We start from the raw sequence: 27,870 nt of genomic DNA on the forward strand, positions 1-27,870 counted from the left end.
TTTCCTGTTCTTTTTTCCCCCTATCACAGTAGTAGTGTACCTATGATGGAAACTACAGACCTCTCATCCTTTTAAGTGGGTCGACTTGCATAAACGGTGGCTGTCCAAATACTTTTTTGCCCCACTGTATATAGCATGCAATACCATTCCCAGCTGCCGGGAGGCTGTCACAGTCTAATGTTCAAACAGCTCCAATCTCTGACTCCGATGCATACGGGACCGCGCATCAGATCGGATTGAATGTCAAACACCTGCAATCTGGCCACTTTTCAATCAAGTTCTTGGCTCGATACGTCAGAATCAACTTTATTGGCCAGGTATACTCGCATATACTAGGAAATTCTATGCGGTAACATTACATCGCCAAACAAAAATATGTAGGGTACAAAACGTAACACACATTACACGTACAGGATCGATCTATGGGTGCGCATAGTGCTCGACATATTAAATGTTCTTTTACGCATTCGACATTGTTCAGTTGACGGACAGCTATTGGGAAGAAGCTTTTAGGGGTTCTGGTCGAACATCGCATGGATGGACCAGTAGCGTCATCCTGATGGAAGCGCTTCCAAAAGGTTGTGGCCAGGGTGCTACTTATCCGCCAAAATTTTCCCAGCATGCTTCTGGACCCTGGACAAGTATAGTTCTTGGACTTGGTCTGCCCCAATAATCCTTCCCATTTCAGGTGAAAAGTGGCCAGTATAACTTTATCTTGTTGAACACATAACCTTGTTTACCTTGTTACACAAGTCCACATAGACACCAAAGTCGCACAATTGCTACCAATATTTACTAGCACACAAACAAATGAATCAGCACAGCCTCCCAGTGCGTCCTAGTCTTAACGCAACTAAGACGCATTATTGGATACAAAGACACCTGCTGCTAGAGGAGTCATACAGGACCGAGGGGAGGAGGCTGTTTTGTGCAACTGCAGAAATAATGTAGGACACATCTGTACAAAAGGTTGATGTTAAAAAGAGGCAATGGATGTAGACAGACTTAGGCGGTATTCAACCAACCCTGGCTGCTATTTCCGACAGGGGAAATAGCAGCCCCTGCCGTTTCCGACAATCCGACTTTAACACAAGTCGGGTCTGTTTTGTTGAAAACGGCCGTTGATTGTCGAATTCACGGACGGTTTTCGACAATCAGTGGCCGTTTCTCGTCGACACCCACTTTCTGAAACAGTTACAGTTGAGCCGTGCGAAAAGGCCCAGGATTCCGACAGTCGTAATCCCCCCCCCTTAGAATGGTTTAGCGAGTCCATAGCACAATAAACAGATTGGCAAATTTAAATAACCAAAATTGACATGAAAAGTGCATCCCCATATAAAATGACATGAAAAGTGCATCCCCATATAAAATAGCAATCAAAGAAACCCAAAGAGTAATAGATTGTAACTTGGCGCACACAAAGAACCCAAAAATGTGCAGAACAGTTTATTATGAAAAAGAAAAGGTCAGATATACAACATAACTCTATTAACAGAATTAAAATTTAGCAAAAACAAACAGTCGTCCGGAGCGACTAACAAGGGGTATGAAACGCGTCCAGTGTTAAAGTTCAGAACCGAAACCTCATCTAGGCAAAGCCAACGTATTAATCTAACGAATAACACAAACGTTCTTTATATTTTCCCTTATTCTAGGCAGGAACCTAGTTAACTCTTCAGCCTTCATAGTTTTTTTTTCAATAGTCTGTAGCTAAAGGAGACAATTGATTATTATTATTTTTTTTTAATGGAGACTACAAAAACAGTATTCTCAAAAACATTTGGTACCAATTATTAATTCAGATTCACGATGTGTATGAAACCAAAGGAGTACCACAGAGAAATGGATACCACACCTCCGTTAGGGGGTGATGTATCCAATCTTCTAGGGAGAGAAAGTACCAACCAATCAGCTCCTTTCATTTTTCAAACACTGCCCACAAAATGAACGTTAGCTGATTGACTGGCACTTTATCGCCCTTCAAGCTTTGAGGCCACGCCTCCTTAGTGAGGCATGCCGCACTTATGACTTCAGTAGAAGGTCTTCCGACACTACCCAGACTATTTGCAGACCACGTAAATGTTGCCTTGGATTGCAGGAGACTTTTTTTTTTTTTTTAAGTCATCGCATGTATTAATTACAAATGCAAAAAGGTTATAAAGCATAAATAAAACTGTACATTAAAACTGTACAAGAAAACAGTGTAGGAAAAAACATAGACCTGTTGGGATTCTATTATGAAACCATCTTTGTCCAGCAAAATAAAATAGTTACCATGTGCTCCTAATGGTATCTTGGGCGAAGGCTTTTGCTAGAATTAACAAAATTCCAAGTCGCGTTTCACCTTCCCAGTATTAAATATTCCTCTAGGCTTATTTCACAGTAAAAACAATACAAAAAGTTTATTCCACTTTTAGAGCTCTCAAAAAAATATCCCAAGGATCTGAGGACCAACAGCCCCAACTGCAGTCGACTTAACGTCCGTTTTGGTCTCTGCTTAAAGTCGGCAAACAAGAACGTAAACGCGAGAACAAGCTAAGGCAGGGTGCGGACCTTGGGCCTCATCCAACAGTCACAAATCTGCTGCCTTTGTTGATGGTCTGGGACAGTCTTTGTTCCTTCAGTATCTTGAATCGCTCGTTCAACGTGATTCCAGTCTGGTGAAAAAACAAGATGGTGAAAATAGTCTTCAGTGCGTAGTAAAATGTCACACTGAAATACACGTAGCGGGGAGGATGCACAGCGGACACAAGCAATGACAAGTCAAACCAAAATGGCGGCAAGAAAGTCTGCAAACACAAGTGGACAAGTTACCTGTTTTGCAACACTGTTTATGTCAAAGTCCAGAGGGACCCCTTTCGGAACCTTAACTTCGGAGCCTTCTTTTTTCAACAAGAAGGGGAATGATGGCCGGGGTAACCTGGTTCCCACAGTGCTGTAGGGCACAAGAATGTAAGAGACAAAGTACATGATTTCAAAAATTCAGGTAGATTTGTTTAACAAAACCCCATACTTATAAGAGCCCCAAAAATAAAAATTGGCATTTAAATGCCTCAAGAATGCTAGAACATAGCGGCGTACCTTGGCAACGCTACAGCAGTAGGATTAGCGACGGACACAGTCAGGATACCGCTGTTGCTCAGACACGTTCTCCATCTGAGAAAATAAAGAAGGTCGGCTGTGATACTCGCGATATACACTAATCAGCAATGGGGAGAGTGTTGCGGATTGCTAGAGCTACATCATCTACAGCCAGTAAGTAGAGTTTTTCAAAATTTGTGTCGTCAATGTCGACATGGACCATCAAATTCGTGTAATGCTTCGCTCGCCTTTGGGCACGGTGCCTCGCTACGCGCATCAAACGAATAAATTTTTTCCTATGCCGACATGGATGGTGAAGCTTGAATAAGTCCAAAATAAAATTCAAAAAAAATGTGGAAAAATCGTGTCGACATACTGACTATGTAGACACTGTAGACCTATCATCTGGATACATGGGAAATGACATCTATAACCTGCTGATAATTTTTTATCAGCAGGCTGTACATGGGTTAAGGCCCCCGTCCACTTGTGCGATACGGCTACTTTTTATGCGTATTTGACATATTGCTGCGATGGATAGAATAAAAAAAGTGGTACATCGCATGTCATTTACCGGCGATTGCGATGTGAGGCTCGTTCCAGTGCGCCTCGCATCGTAGTCACAGATAGTACCGGCTGCCAGGAATATTTATCACAGTCCATAGCTCTTCTTAGGATAGCAGGAGATACATTGTACACAAAAGGACCGCATACAATGAGGGGTATTCGATTGCTATGACGGCGACAAGTGCCGATAGCTCGCCATCAAGTATTCAACTGCCGCCCCCCCTTCACTCGCTGTATCCACCTCCCTTGTTCCCTGAGGCGGGGTGGAAATGGCGAGTGTGGCAATTTGCGATGAACCTCGCCGTCCTCTCACGGTGAGGATTTGTCCCTTACATTGAATACGGATGGCTTGTTTTCGGCGAGGAAAAGCCATCATCGCCAGCCGCATTGAATACCGCCCAATGTGTCTCATGCGATCCTGCCAGGTGAGTTGGCAGGTCCGCATGTGATACCTCGCACTAGTGGATGGGGGCCTTTACACAATGTTAGCGTATTCTGGAACGCCTGAAACACAAGATTTGCACACTCACGATTTAGGCCTGGTAAAGTCTTCAGGTTCAAAGAAATCCATTGTAGCCTGAACCTGAAAACAATAAAATGTAGAAGAGTCGTAATACGGTAGTGAAGGGATTACATGATTCAGTCACGTAATAACCTGATCAAACCTGCAAGGATTCGATATAAAGTTGCAATGGAAGACACGAGTCTGCTAACTACACCTGCTGGAGGCGTTGCAGATTTTTGAGTCCTGACTTTTATTCATGAAATACTGGGAACTACGTAATGAATAGACTCCACACAAAGAAACATTTGACCAGCAACAAAATGGCTGCCACTAATGTGCACAGGTGAAAGGCTGCCTGCTAGGTACATGCACACTCTAGTGACCGGGTAATTTGCTGTCCAGTGCGGCCATCGATGTGTAGTCAAACCCAGAAGATGCGGCCATAATGGTAAATGACGGAACAGCAGTTGGAGAGGGAAGCGTTAGCCTATGGAAGAATTCTGCTAAGAACTTCCCAGGACCTTAACTGGCTCATATTTTTTAAAATGTTCCCCAAAAAGCGACAGCTTTTAAAATATCGCCCTTGTGTAGGCACAGTTTTAGTTCCTGCAAGAAAAGCAGCCAGCAGCAGTACCTAGATGTTGCTGCGGATCACCCATTAAAGGTCTGAGAGCTGGGCGAGGGGGAGGCAGTGAGTACAGACTGCAGGCAATCCCATTAGAACCACCCATTACAGTCTCCGTATGTCCAGAAGGGAGGCCACGGCTTCCCTGATCCGATCAGCTCGGGCTGCGGCCACTGGTAGATGACCCTTTAGAGAGGTAGATCCTGTGGGTATGTTTCCGAAGCAACAGAGAAGCCGAGTGCGTGTGCAGTACCCAGGGGTTTGCATAAGAGTAATAGTGTTCATTCTAGCACCCGCTATGAAAACCCATGCAGTTCCTCTTCCCTGCCTGGGGTGTCGCTGTCTGCTGTGGTGTTTCTAGCACTAGTCTGGTTCACATATCAGTGCTGATATACAGACCACACTGTGCTAGAAGCACTACATCAGACAGCGACACCCCAGGCTGGGAAGAGGAACTGCATGGGTTTTCAAAGATGGCGGGTGCTAGAATGAACACTCAGTAACTTCCATCAGTCGCTGGTGGGTGCTTTGGACACTGTTGTGCCAGACTAGACCAAGCCAAGGAGATCGCTTGACAGATGGCTCTACAACAATCATGTGGTTAACGCCTTGGCAACAAAAAACAAAACCATTGATCAAAATTTGAAAAAATAAAAACCCCAATATTCTTAAGAATCAATCTACATTAAAAAAGGAAATGATGACCCAGCTAAATTTAGACCTGTGAGCTTAGCGTCAATAGTAGGGAAATTATTTGAGGGAATTGTAAGAGATGGTATCCAGGAATACCTAGAGACGAGTAACACGATCAGTAATCTACATGGGTTTGTAAAGCACCGTTCATGCTAAACTTGGGCCTTATTCTAGTTCACTCTGACAAAATTCTTCTTAGATTTTATTTACAGTTTATTTATTTACAGTTTCTTATATAGCGCAGCAGATTCCGTTGCGCTTTACAATAGTAGACAGTGATAAGACAAACTGGGTAACAACAGACAGACATGGAGGTAGGAGGGCCCTGCTGCAAGCTTACAATCTATAGATGGACAAAACCATGTGTATTGCAGGTGGGGCAGATGTAAAATGTACAGAGAGAATTAGATTTGGGTGAGTTATTTTGTTTCTGTGCAGGGTAAATACTGGCTGCATTATTTTTACACTGCAATATAGATCTCACTTTGAAGTAAAACCCCACCCAAATCTAATTCTATCTGCACAGGTAACATCTGCCCCACCTGCAGTGCACATGGTTTTGTCCATCTAAGAAGGAATTTGTCAGAAAGAGTGAACTAGAATAAGGCCTTAAGTGTTTATGAGGACGGTAGCAGAAACCTCGACATTGGCAATGCTTTATATGTAATGGTTTTCCTGGACTGTACATAGGCATTTGACATGGACACTTAACATGCTGGTCATATAAATGGAGGTTTTTGGGACTAGGGGTTAAAATTTGTAGCTGGGTAAGAAACTGGCTGCAGAATAGAGAACAGAGGGTGGTGGTAACGGAGCATTTTCAAGTTGGATAACAGTACTAAGTGGCGTACCACAGGGCTCGGTGCTAGGGCCTCTACTATTTAACATATTCATTAATGCTATAGAGGACGGGAGACTAAGCAGTCTCCATTTTTGCAGATGACACAAAAATATATAAGGTGGTTAGAACGGTTGAGGATGTCAATATTTTACAGAGGGACTATTGCTGTGTACACACAGTGAGATTTTGACTATATAGTAAAAATCTAATCGAATGGACATCGAAATGTTTTCAGAAAATGCCTCCTTCGATCCTGATAAATTGAACAGTACAATACTCTGTGCAGGCAAGACTATATAGTACAGATATGGAAATTGGATATAGTCCCAATCTAATGCGTTTTGCTTGCCGTTCCATTTGATCCCAATCGAATTAGCAAAATCTCACCACCGTGTGAATACACCTTTAGATAAACTTGATGAATGGACAGATAAATGGAAAAGGAGGTTCAATTTAGATAAATGTAAGGTTATGTATCTTGGAAGACAAAACCAGTGTGTGACTTATACACCAAACAGAGTAGAATTAGGCAAATACGAATTGGAAAAGACCCGAGTCCAAATTGACAAAGAGTCCTAAGGCCAAAAGGATACTAGCCTGCATGATAAGGGGTATGGAAACTAGGGAAGACAATGTCATGTTACCACTCTACAAGGCACTGGTTAGGAATATGGAGTGCAATTCTGGGCCCCACATTATAAAAAAGGACATTATGGAACTGGAAAAAGTACAAAGAGCAACCAAGCTAATGACAGTGATGTGTCCTTAAACTACGAGACTGACTGTCCAAATTAGGAATGTGTATGCTGGAGAAGAGACATTTAATGGGAGACATGCTTAACATGTACAAATATATCAGGGGGCAATAGTCTAAAATACCAGGTAACCTCTTCACTCTGAGGTCGGAAACTAGGACAAGGGTGTAGACTGGAGGGGAGAAGATTCCGTACCCTGAGAAGGAAAGATTTTTTTTACGGTCGGGACGATAAATGTATGGAACACGCTCCCAGAAAAGCTGGGGATGGCAGACACATTGAACACCTTTAAAATAAGGTTGGATAAACGTCTACTGGAACATAACATTCAGGGGAACAACTAATCTCTATTCAGCCATAGTTGGAACAGATGGTAATACTAAAATGGGGATATCACATCTAGTGTACACCCCCTAACGGGTCCTGTGTAAGGTTGAACTTGTTACTATGTATGTTACATATGAACATTTGTGAATGTGACATTAAAACCCTTTATATTATGGATGACATTTAGGTAATTACCTTTAAGCCTCTCCTATGAAGATATGTGGCGTGTCTGTTGTTTCTCTGCTGTCCTCTTCTAAAGCTTCTGGTTTCAGAATAATTGCTGTGACATGAAGTAAAGAGAGGACAGATCTGTGAGAATGGAACGTGCAGCTGTTTCCCCACCAATCAGACGAAACCCAGTGACCCAAAAAAAATAATAATCCAATTTGCACAATGAGGTAGACAGAATTTTCCGGCTTCAACAAAACAAACAATTAATAATACAGCTGATGGCAGAGCAATGACATTGGCCTGGTGGGTAAAGACAGACCAAGACAATTTAGGTCAGTGCTTTCTTGGTTTTGCCAGGTATATGTATGACGGCTGTCATGTGACCATGATGTATGACGCGGTCATGTGACCATGATGTATGACGGCTGTCATGTGACCATGATGTATGACGGCTGTCATGTGACCATGATGTATGACGCGGTCATGTGACCATGATGTATGACGCGGTCATGTGACCATGATGTATGACGCGGTCATGTGACCATGATGTATGACGCGGTCATGTGACCATGATGTATGACGCGGTCATGTGACCATGATGTATGACGCGGTCATGTGACCATGATGTATGACGCGGTCATGTGGCCATGATGTATGACGGCTGTCATGTGGCCATGATGTATGAAGGGTATATGGTCAGCCCTATTTAGGTCGCCGTGCAAGGGTCAACCACTGAAGGTCGACACCAGAAATAGGTCAACACGAGTAAGGTCGACAAGGTTGGAATGTCGACACAATCATTATGTTGACAATGGCAAGGTTGACAGTCAAAAGGTCAACATGAGTTTCGCTTTTTTTTAGCCGACATGCGGTATTTCATGCCCTACCATCCACTACGGCGCGGTGGGAGAATAAAATAATGTGCCGAGCGCAGTGAGGCACCGTGCCCGAAGCATGGCGAGAGTAATGAGCCATGCGAGGGGACGCGGTAGAAAAAAAACTTGCCAACCTTGCCATTGCCGACTTAATGCTTGTGTCGACCCAATGACCCATACGAAGATATCCTATGTCTAGTAATAACGTTTCTGCATTCTAATTGTGGGGTAGATTTATGTACCGGCGCTGTGGGGCATATGCGCTATTCCCGTGCGCTAAAGCAGGGGATAGCGCTTCTCCTCACCGATCAAACCCGCTGTGCGGGTACTTTAACGGCGGCGGTGGAGAGTTAGCGCATGTACTAGTTTTAGTACAGCGCACATTGCACATACCTAATTTAAGAATCTTCGGTACTTGTTTCCTAGCACGGCCACACCGATTTCCATCAGGGTGGTCGTGTCGGAAAAATCGCGTCGATCGCATCGCATGCGATTTGGTCGCATGCGATGCGATCGACCCGATTTTTTAATTGAATCAAATGTGAATAGGGTCCCTGGGACCCGATTTTACATTGGATTCAATGTAAAATATTCCCTAGACCCCCAAATTTTACAACGTAAACCCCACCCCACGATAGACGCCAACCCGAAGCGTGGCGAGCCCCGCGAGGGGACGCGTATAACTTCACAGGTATACGCGTCCCCTCGCCACGCTTCGGGCTCGGTGGCTCGCCACACTTTATATTCTCAACACCACGCCGACGTGGATAGTAGGGGAATGAAAAGGTCGGAGGACGCGCACCACCGCCCCTCGTGGGCTCGCTGCGCTCGCCACGCTTCGGGTTGGCTTCAATTGTGGGGTGACAACGGGGCCATATAGAATGTGAAATGGGTCATATTGGCCCATTTCACATTTTTTCCTATGTGAGATGGACTTAATCAAGTCCATCTCATCTTGTGCCATTATAATGGCACAAGACCGACGCGATGCTCCCGATTTCAATGTTAAAAAATATTTTAACATGAAAGCCTATGGCAAAAATCGGGGGCATCGCGTCGGTCGCGTCGGGACCAATGTTAATGGTCCCGACCTACACGATGCCCCCGATTCTTCCTTTGCCGGCAAAATGGACCTGATTTCAAAGGAAAATCGGGTCCATCGCGGGGATCGTGTACCTTAACTTAAAGGTACACGATCCCAAAGATTGTGGCCGTGCTAGGAAATAAGTACCGAATCTTCTTTATGAGCACTTCGTCTCTCTCTTCCCCTTCTCCATAACGCCAGATTTTACCGGAGCTGTAAGCTCCTCTTGGGTTTTTTTTTTTTTGTTCATTAAAATAAACTTTATTGGTCCTCTACCCGGCAGACAGAGGTTTCGCTCCCCGAAGCCTGCTGGTCCCCGCCGTGCGATGGATGGATCTGTGCATGCACTGGGTACACATAGCCAGACAGGGTAACCGGCGCATGCGCAGTACCCGGCAGAAGGGGGGAGCGCACATACGTTATGTGAGAAAGCATATCCCCGTCAGCTCCCGTAACAAACACCACAATGTTCATACACTCAGGCGATTTGCTGGTGAGCTTCACCACGATAAAGGGGTGAAGCGAACCTGCATCCATAAGGATCGTTATGGACCTAATCATAAATCTACCCCTGTGTTCTTAGCTGTCCTTGTATGCTCTGCCATTCAGTCGTTGGCACCTCCACCAGCTTACCCATTGTAGTAGTGTCTCTGACGTGAGAGTACAGGCTTGTTCACAAAGTCTCGGGGTCTCGCAAAGTTTGGTCTTCTGAAATTCTGGTGCTGATCAGAACTGTTCTACAAAAGCAAAACATGGATATTCGCGGTCAGACTGGAGTAACACAAGCAAAACCGGTTCCGATGGGAGGAGGAGGAAGCCAAGCGACAGGAAGTAGCAACAGCTACGCAGGAATGATATGCTATAACTGGGGGAGCCAACTCCAGCCCTCGAGAGCTACCAGGTCTCCTCACAGAATCATAAGTGAAGTAATTACCTCCAGCTGTGAATCTTATAAAATGTGTCAGTGAGTAATGAGTGCAGCTGTGCAGCAGCTAGGTGGTCTGAAAAATCTGAACTGTTGGTAGCTCTTGGGGACTGGAGTTGGCTACCACTGATCTATAGCGTCTGGAAATTAGGATTAATATAGTCCTATAGATCAATATATCACATAGTCCAATACTTACAGGCCAGACTGGAGTAATCTGATCTCAACGAAAACCTATTATAAGCTCAATGGGGTGGTGGGGGTTATCTAATTAGCCCTAATGTGCTTTTTTGTTATAACAATCAGTATTAAATACCAGTCTACTGTAACTTTCCCCTCCGATAACTAAAATCTTGTGAAATAGGAGCCTCCTTCATTTAATTAAAGCTACTCTGTCAGTCACCTCATTGGTTACCTGTATTCTACCGTACTCAATACTAAATTCTTTTACTCACACACAAAGCCATAAACCAAACTACACCAACATATATCTCTTCTCTTATCTCAAAATATCTTCCAACACGACCTCTCCGCTCCTCCCAAGATCTGCGTCTCTCATCCACACTCATTACTCGCTCCCATTCCCGACTGCAGGACTTTCTTCGGGCTGCACCCACTCTGTGGAATGCCCTCCCAAGCACAATAAGACTCTCCTCTAGTTTCCAAACCTACAAGCGTTCCCTGAAAACTCATCTCTTCAGGCAAGCTTATAAAATTCCAAAACCAGTCACGGAACCTTGCATTCTGGTGGAATCGATGCAATAAAGAATACAGTATCTATCCTTATGTATCAATACCTATTTCCCTCCTACCTTTTGACTGTCTGTAAATACCCTGTTTGTTGTATCACTGGAATATGCTGCGCTACATAAGAAAACTGTTAATAAATAAATAAAATTAGAACTCTAATGGTGTGTACACATGGGCCGATATGGCTTCCGATGTTGACGATATAGTCAACATCGGAAGCCACATCGCATGCAAATCGCATGCTTTTTTAGGGCTTGCGAGCCCGATGCGTGTTCCCGTGTGAGCGCAAATTGGCAGCCAAATAGAGAGGGCAGGCAAGACTATATAGTGCAGATCTGCACTATATAGTCTAAATCTGGGTTAGCCAACCCTAGTCCTCGAGAGCTACCAACAGTGCATGTTTTGCAGGTCTCCTCACAGAATCACAAGTGAGCTAATTAGCTCCATCTGTGGATCTTTTAAAATGTGTCAGTGATTAATGAGTGCAGCAGCTAGGTTGTCTGGAAAATGTGAACTGTTGGTAGCTCTCGAGGGCTAGGGTTGGCTACCACTGGTATAAATTGTGCAAATCCATGCATGCCGTGCGATGCGAGTCCCGATGCGATCTGATCACATCGGGACTCGCATAGCACGGCAATCACCCCCGTGTGTACACACCATAAGAGACCTCTCATATTAGAATGATGGGCTGTGTAACATAGACAATATGCTTAAGTTACAGAATCTCTCACCATCACACGAAGCGGACGTTTAAAAGGCTCAACGCCGAACCTGGATGAGATTCGGTGCAGCGGCTGTTCTGTGTAATCATAATACGGGCGCATCTGCGTCTCCTCTCCTCTCGTGTTACCAGCACCTGTGTGACAAATGCAAACTTTATCAAATCTGACAGTTTACAGCAAGCACAACGGATGGAAGTTATTTATATGACCTCCTGTTGGAGAAAGTGCGCTATAGAAATTAAACTTACTTATTCAGTGTTCACTCTAGCACCCTGCGTCTTTTGAAACCCATGCAGTACCTCTTCCCTGCCTGGGGTGTCACTCTCTGATGTGATGTTTCTAGCACAGTGTGGTCTGTATTTCAGCTCTGATATGCAGACCAGACCTGTGCTAGAAGCAGCAGGTACCCACAGTAGCAGGGAGTACTCGTTTTATGCTGCCATGAGGCCAGAACACAGATGGCACAGGATGTCCCCAGTACTGCTGGTTCAGGAGAGGCGGAGTCTCAATGCATCACCTTAAGTGAAATCACAATGGAAGAACCCCCCCCCCCCCCCCCAAAGACTGTTAGTTTTCCTTCTTAAAAAGCAAAATAAATGAATACAGATAAGTGTCCACTTTCGGATGAGTCCACAGTAGATATAGAGGAGTCTGCTTGCATCTAGGCTTCATGCACGTTACACAGCCCTTCTAGTGGTGCCAGGCAATGGCGTGACTTGGCAGTGTAGACGGTCTACGTGTGCAAATTCATCCTTTAAAATAAGTCTTACTCACAAAACAATACAGGACGCACGAATGGATCTATCATTTTAATCAGCAAAGTCTGCGTGTGCGTCTTATTTGCATAGCGATACTAATAAGACGCATCTGTGGTAAAATAATAATAATAATAATAATAATAATACGCCCCCAGTTTATGGAGCTGCACAAAACCTGTCAGCTCCCAGCCAGCATCTCCCGCTGCATGGGAGACCACACGAGGAGAGATATATGAGAAAACATCAGAAATTACATAGAACCGAACACACATACAATGACTAATATTAACATTGCACTGGTGCGGAACGACAGTAGGTGACACAGGATGAAATGTCACTGTACATACCTTTCTGGTACGGAAGCATCCAATTGTCCTTATGTGCGTTCCCATTGAACAGCAGATCATTTTGTAGTTGCTTATTAAGCCTGATTATGTCATCTGCAGCAAACACAAAAGTCAATAAACAGAATATAAATATGTAGGCGCTAAGCAATATCACTTAGCAATAAATTAGCATCAATTCTAAATTGAGCGGAACTCAGATGATTTAAGATCATTTAAAGAAAAAAAAAACCCTCATAAACAAATAGGAAGCACAAGTAAATGTACACAGTGCATGTTCTCCAGGTCTCCTCACAGAATCAAGTGAAATAATTAGCTCCACCTGTGGATCTTTTGAAAGGGTGCAGTCAGTAATGAGTGCACCTGTTGGGTGACCAACCGTGCACTGTGTCCTGAGGACCGAGTTTAAGAACGACTGCACTAGATAAATGGCAAAACATTTATTGCAGTAGGTTAGGAAATGACCTCACATTGGGACAGATGGGGTATCAGCGCACGTTATGTATGTACGTGCCCCTGTCCATATTATCTAAATCGGGGGTAGCCAACTCCAGTCCTCGAGAGCTACCAACAGTTAATGTTTTCCAGGTCTCCTCACAGAATCACAAGTGAGCTAATTAGCTCCACCTGCGGATCTTTTCAAATGTGTCAGTGAGTAATGAGTGCAGCTGTGCAGCAGCTAGGTTGTCTGGAAAATGTGAACTGTTGGTAGCTCTCGAGGACTGGAGTTGGCTACCCCTGATCTAAATGATAGCAGGCCGATATGCAGGGCGAATGTATCCACCCGCTGCTGCCATCTACTTTGCCAGCATCAGGGTGGTGAAGCCCTATCTCCACAGCAGGGACAGCGCTGTCCCTGCTGCTGGCTCTGGGCTGCGCTGGAGATCTCGCGTGAGTGGCAAGATCCCGCACATGCCCAGTCCGGCCGGCCGGGAGGGAAGGAGACATCGCCGGAGGGGGGAGTTAGCGCTCCCCTACTTCAGTAGACAAGATGTTAATACATCTTGCCGATGTTCCTTCCTGCTTCGCCTCGTTAATGAGCACCTATATAATACATCTGTCTCAGTGTCCCAGGAGTTACTGACATATGTGTAGGCTTACCATACCATCCCTTTAAACTGGGTTAAAAAGGTTCTAGGTCTGATTAGAACCAGGTGAAATGCAGGCTGGAATTAAGCTAGCCACAGAACCATGAGCAATACATGAGTGTCACAATTTACAAGGTGCAGTATGGCAAGCCGATACATATGTATATCCAGTGGTGTGAGAACTGACTGCTGGCCTGCCTCTGCCCTGTCAGACAGGTGTCACTAAAGGTGGCCATACACACCCAGATTTATCTGCAGATCTGGCTGGTTGGAACAAAAACATAGTTATGGATGAGAGCAAAGGACAGGTGACCATTTGCTTGGAAATGCTGGAAAACGGACAAACTGTCACTCATCCATAACCATGTTTTTGTTCCAGCCAGCCAGATCTGAAGATAAATCTTACTAGTGTATGGGCACCTTTACTCCGTAAGCCCAGAGTAAACCCCCCCACCCACTAACAGCTCTTACCCAGTGACATGTCAATCTTGTCAATAATTGCTATCTTGTCGATCCTGGACGTGATATCATCCATGTTTGTCTCGGCAGCAGGTGGCATCATTGCAGGCGCTCCTGTCTCTAAACTCTCCTGCTGCCAACCGCGTCCTGTCTTGCGCCCGCCTACAATGAAGAGAATGGATACCTCTGAGAAAGTAAAAACCTTAGATAAAGCTATGAGAACAAGTTACACACACACACGGCCTGATTCATCAGTGCATGCCGATTCATATGCCGACGAAGATTCCCGCAGCAAGGTCAGGGTCTGTGTCTCTGTAGGCAGACTGCCCGGCCTTACAAGGTGCCCTCCAATGGCCAGTCTGAGCAATCCGAGGCTTACTCAGCTGGCCACCTGCAGGAAACCATTGCAACCATCGGTCGCAATTGATGAACCCAGTCTGCAACCTTTGTGGGCACTCTGGGATCCCAAGCGCAGAAAGGGGCTGTCCGACACCTCCTTCACTTGCAGTTTCCATGGACGGATTTGCAAAGTTTAGTGTGTGCAGCTTGGCAAATCTGCTGCTGAATCAGGCCCACAGTTTCCAAATAAACTTAATTGGACAAACAACAACAAACATTTACAACTCCATTAAATATGAAAAAGAAAAAAAAAACAATTGTGAAATAAACTACAAACAAACAAGCCACCTGCTCACACTGTATGTGTTTGAGCGTGAGACACAAACACATACAGTATATATACCAGCCCAGGACTTGAGGATCGGAGAAGGGGGACAATCCATCGTTGTTACACAATATTGTATAATACAACATACCTGAGGGGGAGGTAGGTAGGTTAGGGCTCGCAGGTTAGGGGTGGTCTCCGGTACATAATAAAAAGCCTTAGTAAGAGACCTCTGCAGCAATATCAGACAGTCTATTCCGAGACAGATCTAAAACAGAACATTATAACAATGAATAATTTTGCAGAGTTTTACAAAGGAATAGAATGAATAATTCATAGTCGCCTTGCTGCAAGCAAATGAGTCTCACGCATAAGAGCTGCTAACTCCTAATCATATTTAAGGGAATTGCACCAAATACTACAGACAACTCATTCTTAACATACATGACAGAGTCGGTACAACTGATCACCAGGCAGCATACAGGGGTAGCTAGGGCCATCGTACAAGCCTTTCCCTGAGGTCCTTCTTTCCTTGTTGTCCAATGCCTAGTGATATTTCATTACAGAAAGAGGCCTGTCTCCCTGAATCAATATATGTTTTAATGTATTATTGACATTACATGTAACCAGTCAAATTTTGATCTGATTGCAGGGCAAATGTGCTCTCAAAATGGGCAATACCATGCAGGTGGTGCAGGTGTAACATGTGCAGTAGATTTGAGGGAGGTGTGTTCAAACTGAAATCTAAATTGCAGTGTAAAGCCCCCCATCCACTATGCAAACAAATATTTTGAACTTGATTGACTAACATTTTCTTCCGGCCATAATTACTGTTACATATCTGAGGCCACAAATCTCTTCAGATTTCCCTTGAACTCTCCCAGGAATCTGAACTGTCCCTGGGCTAATTTTTCACTCTTTTCACTTCAGATACATCTGATCACCAGATCTATGATAAACCCCTGACAGTTGCAGAACAGATGGATCTGTAATGCAACACCAAGTATATTTTTATCAGATGGATCTAAAGGAGCCCATACACGGTCTGTTGTGGACCGGCTCCATTCTGTACTATGCGATGCGTGCTCCCGCGCATCACATAGTACGGTACAAAAAGTATGTGCTGCACATATTTTTTGTACTAGGTACACATTGGCTCGGATCGCAGTGCATGCACAAGGCATGCGATCCGATGTGTTCTATTTAAGTCCCAAACGGATCCGTTAAACGGACCGTGTATGGGCAGCTTGAGACTCGGCTGCACGTCTGATCTGGAATCTGATGAAACCAGTGGAAGAGGGCCTTAACTCTCTGCACAGGTTACATCTGCCCCACCTGCAGTGCAGCATGGTTTTGTCCATTTTGAAAACAATTTTCCCTGCAATCAGGTCTGAATTATGCCCAACAGATTAAAAACCCTAAAAAATATTTTTTGCCCCAGTTATTCATTTGCTTTATGGCACCCAATCTCCCATCTAAAATGACAGGAGATCCTAGGGCAGGCATGTACAAACCGTGGCCCTCCAGCTGTTGTAAAACTACACATCCCAGCATTCCTTGCCATAGTTTTAGCATTCCCTAGTAGTTTGGACATGCCTGTCCTAGGGTGATATTCAAAGGATCTATATATACAACGCAATTGCACATTTCAGCTCACAACCAATGTTCCCTCTAATTTTACGAAGTCTGTGTGCGGCAAAGGATTTTGGCTGTGCAACTTTTGAAGGAAATTAAAATTTTTGTGCGTCACTTATATATAACTGGAAAATTACCTTCAGCATTTGTGTTAACTTTACTTCAAAATGATATTAAACATTCAAAACACAGCACACAATGTAGTTAATGGGTTAAACACACATTAATTGAGTCCACAACTGCAAAAAGGGACCACTGCTGCTTTGTGCGCTCAGTTGTAATGTCTGTGCGCATGCTCGTTGAGTTGTGTGCGCGTGCACATAGCTTAGAGGGAACACTGCTCACAACCCCCCCGGATAGGGAAATGCTGGTGAAAAACAATTAAATACCGCCCTTTAAGTTTTAAATTAAAGCAGGTGACAATTTCAGAACTAAATATAACTTCCAGCCTCAGATGTTAGATCTATGCACAGCAAGCCTTGGCCGGCGGAGCTGAACAAGGCATCAATACTGTGTATATATGGATTACCTAGAACTAGGTCAATGGTGACCAGCTGTGTTGCTTCTCCCATCTGACTGATTAATAATGACCATAGAAGACAGATGTCATTGCAAACAAGTGCTGCAATGTAACAAAACTTCATCCGTCTACATATTGTCTAAGAGCAGGACACACGTGTCACTCGCCTTGCAAACTCCATGGGTGCCAGGAGCTGTAATACAGCGCCACCCACTATAGTCAGAGGTTCACAAATATCCACAGATCATTGTAGTCTCAGTTTGGCAGAAAGAGGGACCACTGCCTGTCTGACAGCTATGCCGGTGACACTTTAGGCTCCAGCTGGCCAGCAGCAGCTGGAGCCTAGTGAGGTCAGCCCCGAGGGGAGGCTTTGCTCTCATGTACACTCTATCCCAAATCCTACACCCTCCCCAATGCCTGTATTCCACCAACCACACATGCCTGCAATCCATCGCCACTGTGCTTGCTCTTAATACCTGCAACCTCTCCTATACATTCACCCCTCCTCTATTCTTGGACACTCCTGCCCTATGATAGCACCCGTATACCCGCACCCTCCCATCAATGCCTGCCCAATGATAGCACCCCGTATACCTGCACCCCCCCCCCAATGCTTGCATTCCCCTCTCCGCTATTCCTGTGACTGCACAATGAAAGCATGCATATACCTGCACCCGCTTCCACAATGCCAGCAACTGCCCAATGATAGAACCCTGCACCTTCCCCCCAATGCCTGCACCTGCCTATTGGTAGCACCCCATATACCTGCGCACATCTGCCCAATGGTAGCACTCCCAACGCCTACACCTGCCTAATGGTAGCACCCAAATACCTGCACCCTCCCCCCAATGGTAGCACCCAAATACCTGCACCCTCCCCCCAATGTCTGCACCTGCCCAATGGTAGCAACCAATACACCTGCACCCTCCCCATTATTCTTAAGTCTGCCCAATGACGCCAACACCTGCCCAATGGTACAACCACATAGTCCCCTGCCAAATTGTAGCACCCCATATTCCTGCTCCTGCCCCCCAATGCCAGCAGCTGTCCAATGGTAGCACCCTATTTTCCTGCACCTTCCCCCCAATGCCAGCACCTGTCCAATGGTAGCACCCTATATTCCTGCACCTTCCCCCCCAATGCCAGCACCTGGCCAATGGCAGCACCCCATATACCTGACCACCCCCCCCCCCCCATTCCAGCACCTGCCAAATGGTAGCACTAGCACATATTCCTGCACCCTCTCCCTATTCCCTACACCCTCTCTGTAGGTACAGGGGTAATAAGACCCCCTGGCAGACAAAGGCAGAGTGCCAGGCTGAGGGTGCTGGGAAGAGCAGCCGGGCACCAACATCACCCAGATGGGCACAGCCACGTCCCCAAACACAGCCAGGGGGGGGGGCCTAGCTGCTGCCCTGAGGGGCTGTGCTCGGCACTGGCAGCGGCCCAGCTCATGGTACGTACCTCGGCAGTTGGTGCGGGGCTCCCCGGAGATCCGGGCCGCCTCTTCCAGCCTCACACCGGGACACAAGCGGCGGCGGCTGCTGCTGCTGCTGCTGTCAGGGCCCGCGTGACGTCGACGGCCCCAACCCCCTACGCTGTCACGTGACACAACCCGCCCGCGGGGCACGCCGGGAGATGTAGTGCTGAGTAATGCACGGTCGCTATGGTAGCGGCACAGGGGGCGTGTTATACAGTCAGTGCCGCCGCTCGGCGCATAGTTGCGAAGTCAGCTTATAACAAGCGGATTTGGGCTTGGTTTTTTTTCGTGAGTTACTTTTTTTTTTTGATGGTTGTTTGTTTTTGGGCTTATAATTTATTTTTAGTAGCTTGTTTTGGGCTTGTTTTATTTTGGGCTTCATGTTGTTTTTCATGTTGTTGGCAATACAAAGACAATGCTGGCAATACGGGCACAATGCTGGCAATACAATGGCAATACGGGCACAATGCTGGCAATACAATGACAATGCTGGCAATACGGGCACAATGCTGGCAATGCGGGGACAATGCTGGCAACACGGGCACAATGCTGGCAATACGGGCACAATGCTGGCAATACAATGACAATGCTGGCAATACAATGACAATGCTGGCAATACAATGACAATGCTGGCAATACAATGACAATACTGGCAATACGGGCACAATGCTGGCAATACGGGCACAATGCTGGCAATACAATGACAATGCTGGCAATACGGGGACAATGCTGGCAATAAGGGCACAATGCTGGCAATACTGGGACAATGCTGCCAATACAGGGACAATGCTGCCAATACAGGGACAATGCTGGCCATACAGGGACAATGCTGGCCAGCATTGTCCCTGTATGGCCAGCATTGTCCCTGTATTGGCAGCATTGTCCCTGTATTAAATACAGGGACAATGCTGGCAATACAGGGACAATGAAGGCACATTCTGCTCACTTTTAAAAAAATGCAAACTCTGCATACTGTACTTAGGGGACGGGCAGGCCGCAACCCGCAGAGGCACTTAAAAGTGCCTCCGGGCTCCGCTGCCTGCACCCCTCTCCAGAGTCTGGACTCTCTCTTCTCTCTCCAGGGACAGCCCTTGCTCGACAGCCCCTGCTCAGGCGTGGGGTGCGGCGTCAGGCAGCTCCTTCACTCAGTGGGCGGGAGGGCAGGCAGCTCCTTCATTCAGCGGGAGGGAGGGCGGTCGGGCAGCTCCTTCACTTGGCTGGCGGGCGGGAGGGCGGACGGGCTTGGCGCGCGCGGCGTCTCCATATGATCACGCTGGCCGCGCCTTCAGCCCCCGCCCACGTGAGGCGCCGCGATAGGACGCTCGCTCGTCAGGGGAAGGAGACGTCATGTCTCACTTCCCCTGGCATAACAGAATTACTGTGAGGTCCGGAGCGCTGGCTTCTGTGGTCCGGAGATGGACCGCGGTCCGCCAGTTGCCGGTCCCTGGTCTAAATTATGTTTTGTAACCAATGTTAACTGATGTTTTCTTTCGATGTCCCATCCCTACTTGTGTGTATTCAGTAGGGCTAATCTGATTTTAACAATGATGCTTGTAGTAAGATTGTTCTATCTTTAATTAAGATGTCCACACATGGTACAATTTAACGGCTCCCGCACACATTGCACAGCACAAAAAGTATGTGCTCACTAGATTGCATTGCATTACATTCAAAGCGCATGCAATCTAGTACAAAACGTACAGCGCCTGTCGCACCGTGTATGGTCAATGCGTACAAAGGAAAAGGTTCACTTCAGATTTTTCTTTAGAGCAAAAATGAAAGTAAAATATCTCCTATTGGGGCAGTTGTATGAAGGCGCGCTATGGGGAAGAAGGGGGTATCAGCGCATGTTATGTGCACTGATCCCGCTTCTCCCACATGTAAGAAGGAGCTGGTGTGCACAGGCCGATATGCAAGGTAAATGTATGAACGGTCCACAGCGCTGACTGTTCCGCCCCCTGCCGCTATCCGCTTCAACAGCTGCAGGGTGACAAAGCCCAATACCCAAAACAGCGACATCACTGTCCCTGATGCTGGCTTCGGGCTGCCCTGGGATCTCACGTGAGTAGCGAGATCTCTCGCATGCCCAGTACAGCTGGCCATGGGGAAGGAGACAGTGCGTCAGTGTTAACTGATGCACTGTCTCCTCAAGGGGACATCGCCAGAGGGGGGAGTTTGTGCTCGCCCACTTCGGCAGACAAGATGTTAATACATCTTGTCGATGTCCCTTCCTGCTTGGCCTCATTAATGAGGCCAAGCAGGAAGTGTTATAGTATTCTTTAAAAGCCAGTTTTATGCTGATAAAATATCATTGTAAAGACTTGAACACAAAAAGAAAATAATGACAGCGCCTGAACTGCTGCAGCCTGACAAAACACCTAAAGATTCCTGAATCTTTACCCATACAACAAATACAAAAAGTGGTGTTTGTGGATGGCGCTGCAGTCCCCTCTTAGCGGGGTGATGAAGTCCTATCACCAATGGGAAATAAGTCCACAATTCTTCCGTCCAGTCGTTTAAGAGGAATATTAGACTGACCTGGGAGAATTTCCCTATGTGCATGTAACGGTTTCTTTAAATTTCTCTTGACCTCTGCATACACAATCAATAGCCAGACAGAATCCCACCAACAGGAACCCCTTGAGATGTGCACTCACCAGGAATAAGTGCCCTATATGCACTGAAAGGTTTCTTTATATCCGACCCTTCTCCTCACACGTTTGGAAGTCAGCTGTCCACCTGTGTCCTGTGAGGAGAAGGGTCGGATATAAAGAAAACTTTCAGTGCATATAGGGCACTTATTCCTGGTGAGTGCACATCTCAAGGGGTTCATGTTGGTGGGATTCTGTCTGGCTATTGATTGTGTATGCAGAGGTCAAGAGAAGTTTAAAGAAACCGTTACATGCACATAGGGAAATTCTCCCAGGTCAGTCTAATATTCCTCTTAAACGACTGGACGGAAGAATTGTGGACTTATTTCCCATTGGTGATAGGACTTCATCACCCCGCTAAAAGGGGACTGCAGCGCCATCCACAAACACCACTTTTTGTAATCATTGTAAAGACATTACATGTAGATTGTATAAATAATACGTAAAATATCTATCTATAATTAAATGTAAGTTGGGCTTGATTTTGGGCTTTTTAGGATTAGGTTGGGCTTGTTTTGGGCTTGTTTTTTGGTCATCTTCCCTCCTGTTGTCAAAGCCCACTTCTCTTGACATGTCACTCACAGCTCTCCTATACTCCAACACTCAGTGACCATCTTCGTTGAGTCCTCACTACTTATATCCAAGCATTAATGTGTATTGAACTGTGGCGCTCTTTATTTGTACTGTGTTTTTGTTATTTATTCAATGTTATGCCAAGCTTTGTCTCCCTGTATTGTTCCTTTGTACGGCGCTGCGAAACACTTGTGGCGCCTTATAAATAAAATTGGTACTTGTGAATTATCCAGGCTGCCGATTTTTTTATCGCGCCCGAAAAATCGTGGGCATTGCGTCGGTCGCGGCCATTATAAGGGGCCGCAACGCGACCGACGCGATGCCCACGATTTCCCACAGACAGTAATGTTAAAAGACGCGATGGACCCGATTTCCCATAGACAGCAATGTTAAAATTATTACAGTAATGTTAAATGATGTGCAAAATAAAATGACAATGTGAAATGGGGCAATATGGGCATTTCACATTGGATATGTTTAAAAAAAAAAATGTTTCATGGCCCCCACCACCGTTAACGCCACCCCGCTATTGACGCCAACCCGAAGCGTGGCGAGCGCAGCGAGCCCGCGAGTGGTGGCGGTACGCGTCCTCCGACCTTTTTATACCCCTACTATCCACGTCGGCGTGGAGTTGAGAATAGAAAGTGTGGCGAGCGCAGCGAGCCACCGAGCCCGAAGCGTGGCGAGCAGACGCGGACACCTGTGAAGCCCGCGAGGGGACGTGGATACCTGTGAAGGTATCCGCGTCCCCTCGCGGGGCTCGCCACGCTTCGGGCTCGGTGGCTCGCTGCGCTCGCCACACTTTCTATTCTCAACTCCACGCCGACGTGGATAGTAGGGGTATGAAAAGGTCGGAGGACGCGTACCGCCACCCCTCGCGGGCTCGCTGCGCTCGCCACGCTTCGGGTTGGCGTCAATAGCGGGGTGGTGTTAACGGTGGTGGGGGCCATGAAACATTTTTTTTTAAAACATATCCAATGTGAAATGGCCATATTGGGCAATTTCACATTGTCATTTTATTTTAACATTGCTGTCTATGGGAAATCGGGTCCATCGCGTCTTTTAACATTACTGTCTATGGGAAATCGGGTCCATCGCGTCTTTTAACATTACTGTCTATGGGAAATCGCGGGCATCGCGTCACGGCCCCTTATAACGGCCACGACCGACGCGATGCCCGCAATTTGGGGGTAAATCGCGGGCATCGCGTCGGTCGGGTGTCCTTAAGTTAACTAAACTTAAGGACAAAATCGGCAGCCCGGATAATTCACAAGTACCATAAAATTATTATAATAATAATAATAATAATAATAATCAGTTGCTTGTTTTACGTTTCAGAGTTGGCAACACTGGCTCGGAGCTCAGGGCGTTGGGCAGTACAAGCGGAGTGTTATACAGTGTTATAATGCAGGTGGAGTGTTATACATTGCAGCACAGGTGGGGTGTTATACACTGCAACACGGGGTGTTATGCAGTGCAGGTGGAGTGTTATATATTGCAGCACAGGGTGTTGGGCAGTACAGGCGGGGTGTTATACAGTGCAACACAGGGTGTTATGCATTGCAGTTGGAGTGTTTACAGTGCAGCATAGTGTGAGTGTTATACCGTGCAGAACAAGGGGGAGTGTGACAAAAGGGTAACGTGGATGATAAAGCATGAAAAAGTCCCCTTCCCAAAAAAATGGAAAAAAATCTGGAAAAACTCATGTCAACCTTTTCACATGTCAGCCATTACCATGTAGACCTTTTGTCAATGTCGACCTTGTGCATTCCGACCACACGGTGTCAACCTCAGTTTCATTATTTGCAGGTTATTAGTTTGTATTTGCGCTGTACTAGTGTTTGTGTGCATTTACTGTAAATACTGCACATGGGCCCTTATTCTGATCGGTGCGGCCGGAGCCGCATATGCGGCTCCGACCGCACAGACGAATCCCCGCCTTGCGTACGGATCGCCACCTCCGTCCGTATGCGGATATGTGGCGATCCGCATGAAATTGGACGGGGATACGCCTCCTCCACCTTGGGAGCAGCCCCTGCATTCGATGGTCGCCGACCATCGAATGCAGGGCCGCACGCTCCACCAGGTCCCGCAACACAAGACCACACGGACACTTGTCCGTGTGAAATCTTGTATTGGGGCGGGCAGCTGACATCCGGCGATGTCAGCTGCCCGCCCCCTACACGCGCGTCATGGCCTCATTACCATGCATACGCCCCGCGTTTGCATGGGAACGCCCATGAAACGCGCGGCGTATGCATAGGGAAATGAGGCTAAGTAGCCCCTCACGCCCCTATCCGCCCCCTTTGCGGCGGTCAAAAACAGTGTGCGGCGATTTCGCCTGCACATGCGCAGAGTGCCCTCTGCACATGCGCAGAGCGAAAACATCGGCGGAACGGCCGCATGCGGCCGTTTCCGAACCGATCAGAATAAGGGCCCATGATGATGTACTTATAAGCACACAAACACAGGTACAGAGCAAAATACACACTTATAAAAACTTTAATATTAATTAAAGTACACAAAATGATACTCTTAATAAGATCTACACACAAATATTATTAAAATAAAATAAACTTCCGTGCACCTCTCTGGTGCAATGCATGCCTTCCTCCAGCTGCATCACACTGATACCCCTTTCAGACAGAAAACCCCCCAAAACCCAGGTATTTCCCGAATACAAAAACCCGGGTAGAACTAGGCTGAAAGGTGCTGACCCCCTTTCACACAGCAACAAAAACCTGGGTATTTCCTGTGTCTACCCCTTTCACAAAGAAGCCGGATTTTTCCTGCAAATCTCTGTGTGTCATAAGGGTACTTGTGTAGTTTCACGGCGCCAGCATGGTTTGTACGCTCGGCAAACTATCTAAAATAAAGTAACTTAACTCCATGCCAACGTGGATAGTTCATACCCCCACTATCCATGTTGGCATGGAGTTGATCTTAGATAGCGTGGCAAGCGTAGCGAGCCACCGAGCCCGCAGCGTGGGCGAGCGAAGCGAGCCCCGCAAGGGGGCTGGCGCCGTGAAACTACACAAGTACTGTCATAAGAAAAGGACAGTTTTAAAGGCACACAGAGATGAGGTCATCAAAAGTGGGTGGTGACTGCTCACTGCAGTGCATTAACCATGGCATGACACAAGGATATGTTGTAAACAAGTTTTATCTCCTATATATTTAGCCAGAACTGTCACTCCCCTGTGTATATAATGTTCCCGCCTAGCGGGATACACAAACCCACCACCCCTAGGGAAAAGACCAGTGTGCTACACACCACCACCCCTTTGACATCACCTCCCCCCGCCCAGCCTGAACCAGGGCTACAGTACACGCCCACCATCCTCCATTACTCCACAGCCACCAGGTTAGCGGCAGGTTTGCCCGCACCCCCCCCCCTCTGCCAGCACACCCCCGCCCCCTCCCGCGATTTGCCCCCCCCCCCTCCAGCGATTTGCGGCACCCCCCCCGCGAACCCCTCTCGCGATTCGCGGATCCCCGCACTCCCGTGATTCTAGCCCCCCGCGGCCCCCCTTCCTTGATTCACGGCAACCCCCGCGCCCCTCCCGCGATTCACGTCACCCCCGCCCCCTCCTGCGGTTCACGGACCCCCCCAAATCCCCCTCCCGCCATTCACTGACCCCCATAACCCCCCTCCGATTTGCGGACCCCCGCCCGCTCCCGCATTTCACGTACCCCGTGAGAATGGGGATCCTGTACCGCCACAAGCCGGTGCCGCCCCTAGGTGGGAAATCCGGCCCTAGCTGCTGGTTCCCCCACTGCCAGAAGTGTCCCACGGTCCTCTGCTCCAGCGCCACAACTTTTATCAATGTAATGCCCACATACCACTATTATACAGCCTCCTGCTCTCATGCACGCTCACTCCCTCCCAGTGGGAGGAGACGCTCACCCACTGCCGGGAGCTGCATACTGTCCCCCACCCTCTTCCAGTTGTAGGGATGCCCATCTACCATCAATGATTTCAAATCATCGATGGTTTATGGCCGATGTTGAATACTTTTGCCATCGATGTGGGAGGACCAGATGGTTTCCCTACATCGATGGCAAAGGAGAACCGATCAAGTTTAAATTTTTTTTATGGTGCCGGGACACGGAGCATAGCTCGCCCCCCCCCCCACGCACACACACCCGAAAGTCCCACCAATGAGTTCTGATTGTAACACGGCGTCTTCAGTCAGATATAATGGATGACCATCGATAGCTACAACAATCGATGGTTATCCAAGTAATATTTTACTACTATCGATGGCAGGAAGTAAAATCGCCATCAATGCCAACCATCAATGGCGTCTGCACCAATGCCCATCCCTACTCTGCAACAGGCAAAAACCTTTACTACCCCTCATGCCCACACACCTCTAGCACTGCCCTGCCTCCTGTTCTCCTGCCCCGTAACTTCCTCCAGTGGGGACCCACTCACCCAGTGTTGCCCACATTCCCCTATCATGCTTTACCACCTAGCCTCCTGCTCTCATGCACCCTAACTCCCACCCAGTAGGAGGAGACACTGACTCAGGGCCACCATCCTGTACTCCTGTGCTGCCACGCTGGACCCTCATCCACTGGCAGACGCTGCACAGTGTCCCCCACCCTCCTCTTTAGTCCCCCGTATGCCCACACACCCCTATCACTACCCAGCTTCCTGCTCTCCTGAACCGTAACTTCCACCACTGGGGAGTCGCTGACGCTGTGTTGCCCACATAACCCTATCATGCTTCTTAGCCCAGCCTCCTGCTCTCATGCACCCTAACTCCCACCCAGTAGGAGGAGACACTGACTCAGGGCCACCGTCCTGTACTCCTGTGCTGCCACGTTAGACCCTCACCCACTGGCAGAAGCTGCACAGTGTCCCCCACCCTCCTCTTTAGTCCCCCTTATGCTTAAACACCCCTATCACTACCCAGCCTCCTGTGTTGTGACCTCCGCCAGTGGGGAGCCGCTGACTCAAAAACACCCTACTATACTATTGCACACACACACACCTAAACAACACACATACACCTCCCACACCCACAAATGAGGGGGTAATTTAACCTGGGCGCTGGACTAGGGGGGCATGTTACTTATTATTATTTTTATTATTTACAGTTTCATATATAGCACAGCAGATTCTGTTACAGTGTCTTATATAGCGCAGCAGATTCCTTTACAGCGTCTTATATAGCGCAGCGGATTCCGTTACAGTGTCTTATATAGCGCAGCAGATTCCGTTACAGCGTCTTATATAGCGCAGCAGATTCCGTTACAGTGTCTTATATAGCGCAGCAGATTCCGTTACAGTCTCATATAGCGCAGCAGATTCCGTTACAGTGTCTTATATAGCGCAGCAGATTTTGTTACAGTGTCTTATATAGCGCAGCAGATTCCGTTACAGTGTCTTATATAGCGCAGCAGATTCCGTTACAGTGTCTTATATAGCGCAGCAGATTTTGTTACAGTGTCTTATATAGCGCAGCAGATTCCGTTACAGCGTCTTATATAGCGCAGCAGATTCCATTACAGTGTCTTATATAGCGTAGCAGATTCCGTTACAGTGTCTTATATAGCGCAGCAGATTCTGTTACAGTGTCTTATATAGCGCAGCAGATTCCGTTACAGCGTCTTATATAGCGCAGCAGATTCCATTACAGTGTCTTATATAGCGTAGCAGATTCCGTTACAGTGTCTTATATAGCGCAGCAGATTCCGTTACAGTGTCTTATATAGCGTAGCAGATTCCGTTACAGCGTCTTATATAGCGCAGCAGATTCTGTTACAGT

The 27,870-nt window shown here is 47.0% G+C and overlaps 1 protein-coding gene across 1 annotated transcript; it reads right to left on the bottom strand.

Moving 5' to 3' along the window:
* Positions 1-1,433: 1,433 nt before the first annotated feature.
* On the bottom strand, positions 1,434-19,012 carry FYTTD1 (forty-two-three domain containing 1). Its single transcript, XM_083155302.1, has 11 exons — positions 18,854-19,012; positions 15,386-15,502; positions 14,583-14,732; positions 13,027-13,119; positions 11,931-12,055; positions 10,158-10,261; positions 7,590-7,674; positions 4,179-4,231; positions 3,082-3,156; positions 2,815-2,935; positions 1,434-2,657 (listed from the first exon to the last, which is right to left on the bottom strand). Exons 3-11 carry the CDS (start codon positions 14,671-14,673, stop codon positions 2,562-2,564), a joined length of 843 nt encoding a protein of 280 aa, XP_083011428.1. The 5' UTR covers positions 14,674-14,732; positions 15,386-15,502; positions 18,854-19,012; the 3' UTR covers positions 1,434-2,561.
* Between the last annotated feature and the right edge of the window lie 8,858 nt (positions 19,013-27,870).

This window comes from Crinia signifera, chromosome 1 (assembly GCF_055691185.1).
Source record: "Crinia signifera chromosome 1, ASM5569118v1, whole genome shotgun sequence".
NCBI lineage: Eukaryota > Metazoa > Chordata > Amphibia > Anura > Myobatrachidae > Crinia > Crinia signifera.

Coding starts and splice junctions, on each gene's coding strand:
- FYTTD1 (XM_083155302.1), bottom strand. CDS start 14,673: ATGATGCCACCTGCTGCCGAGACAAACATGGATGATATCACGTCCAGG. Junction 13,120..14,582: donor CAAGATTGACATGTCACTGG/GTAAGAGCTGTT, acceptor TGTTTGCTGCAG/ATGACATAATCAGGCTTAAT. Junction 12,056..13,026: donor GATGCTTCCGTACCAGAAAG/GTATGTACAGTG, acceptor TTTGTCACACAG/GTGCTGGTAACACGAGAGGA.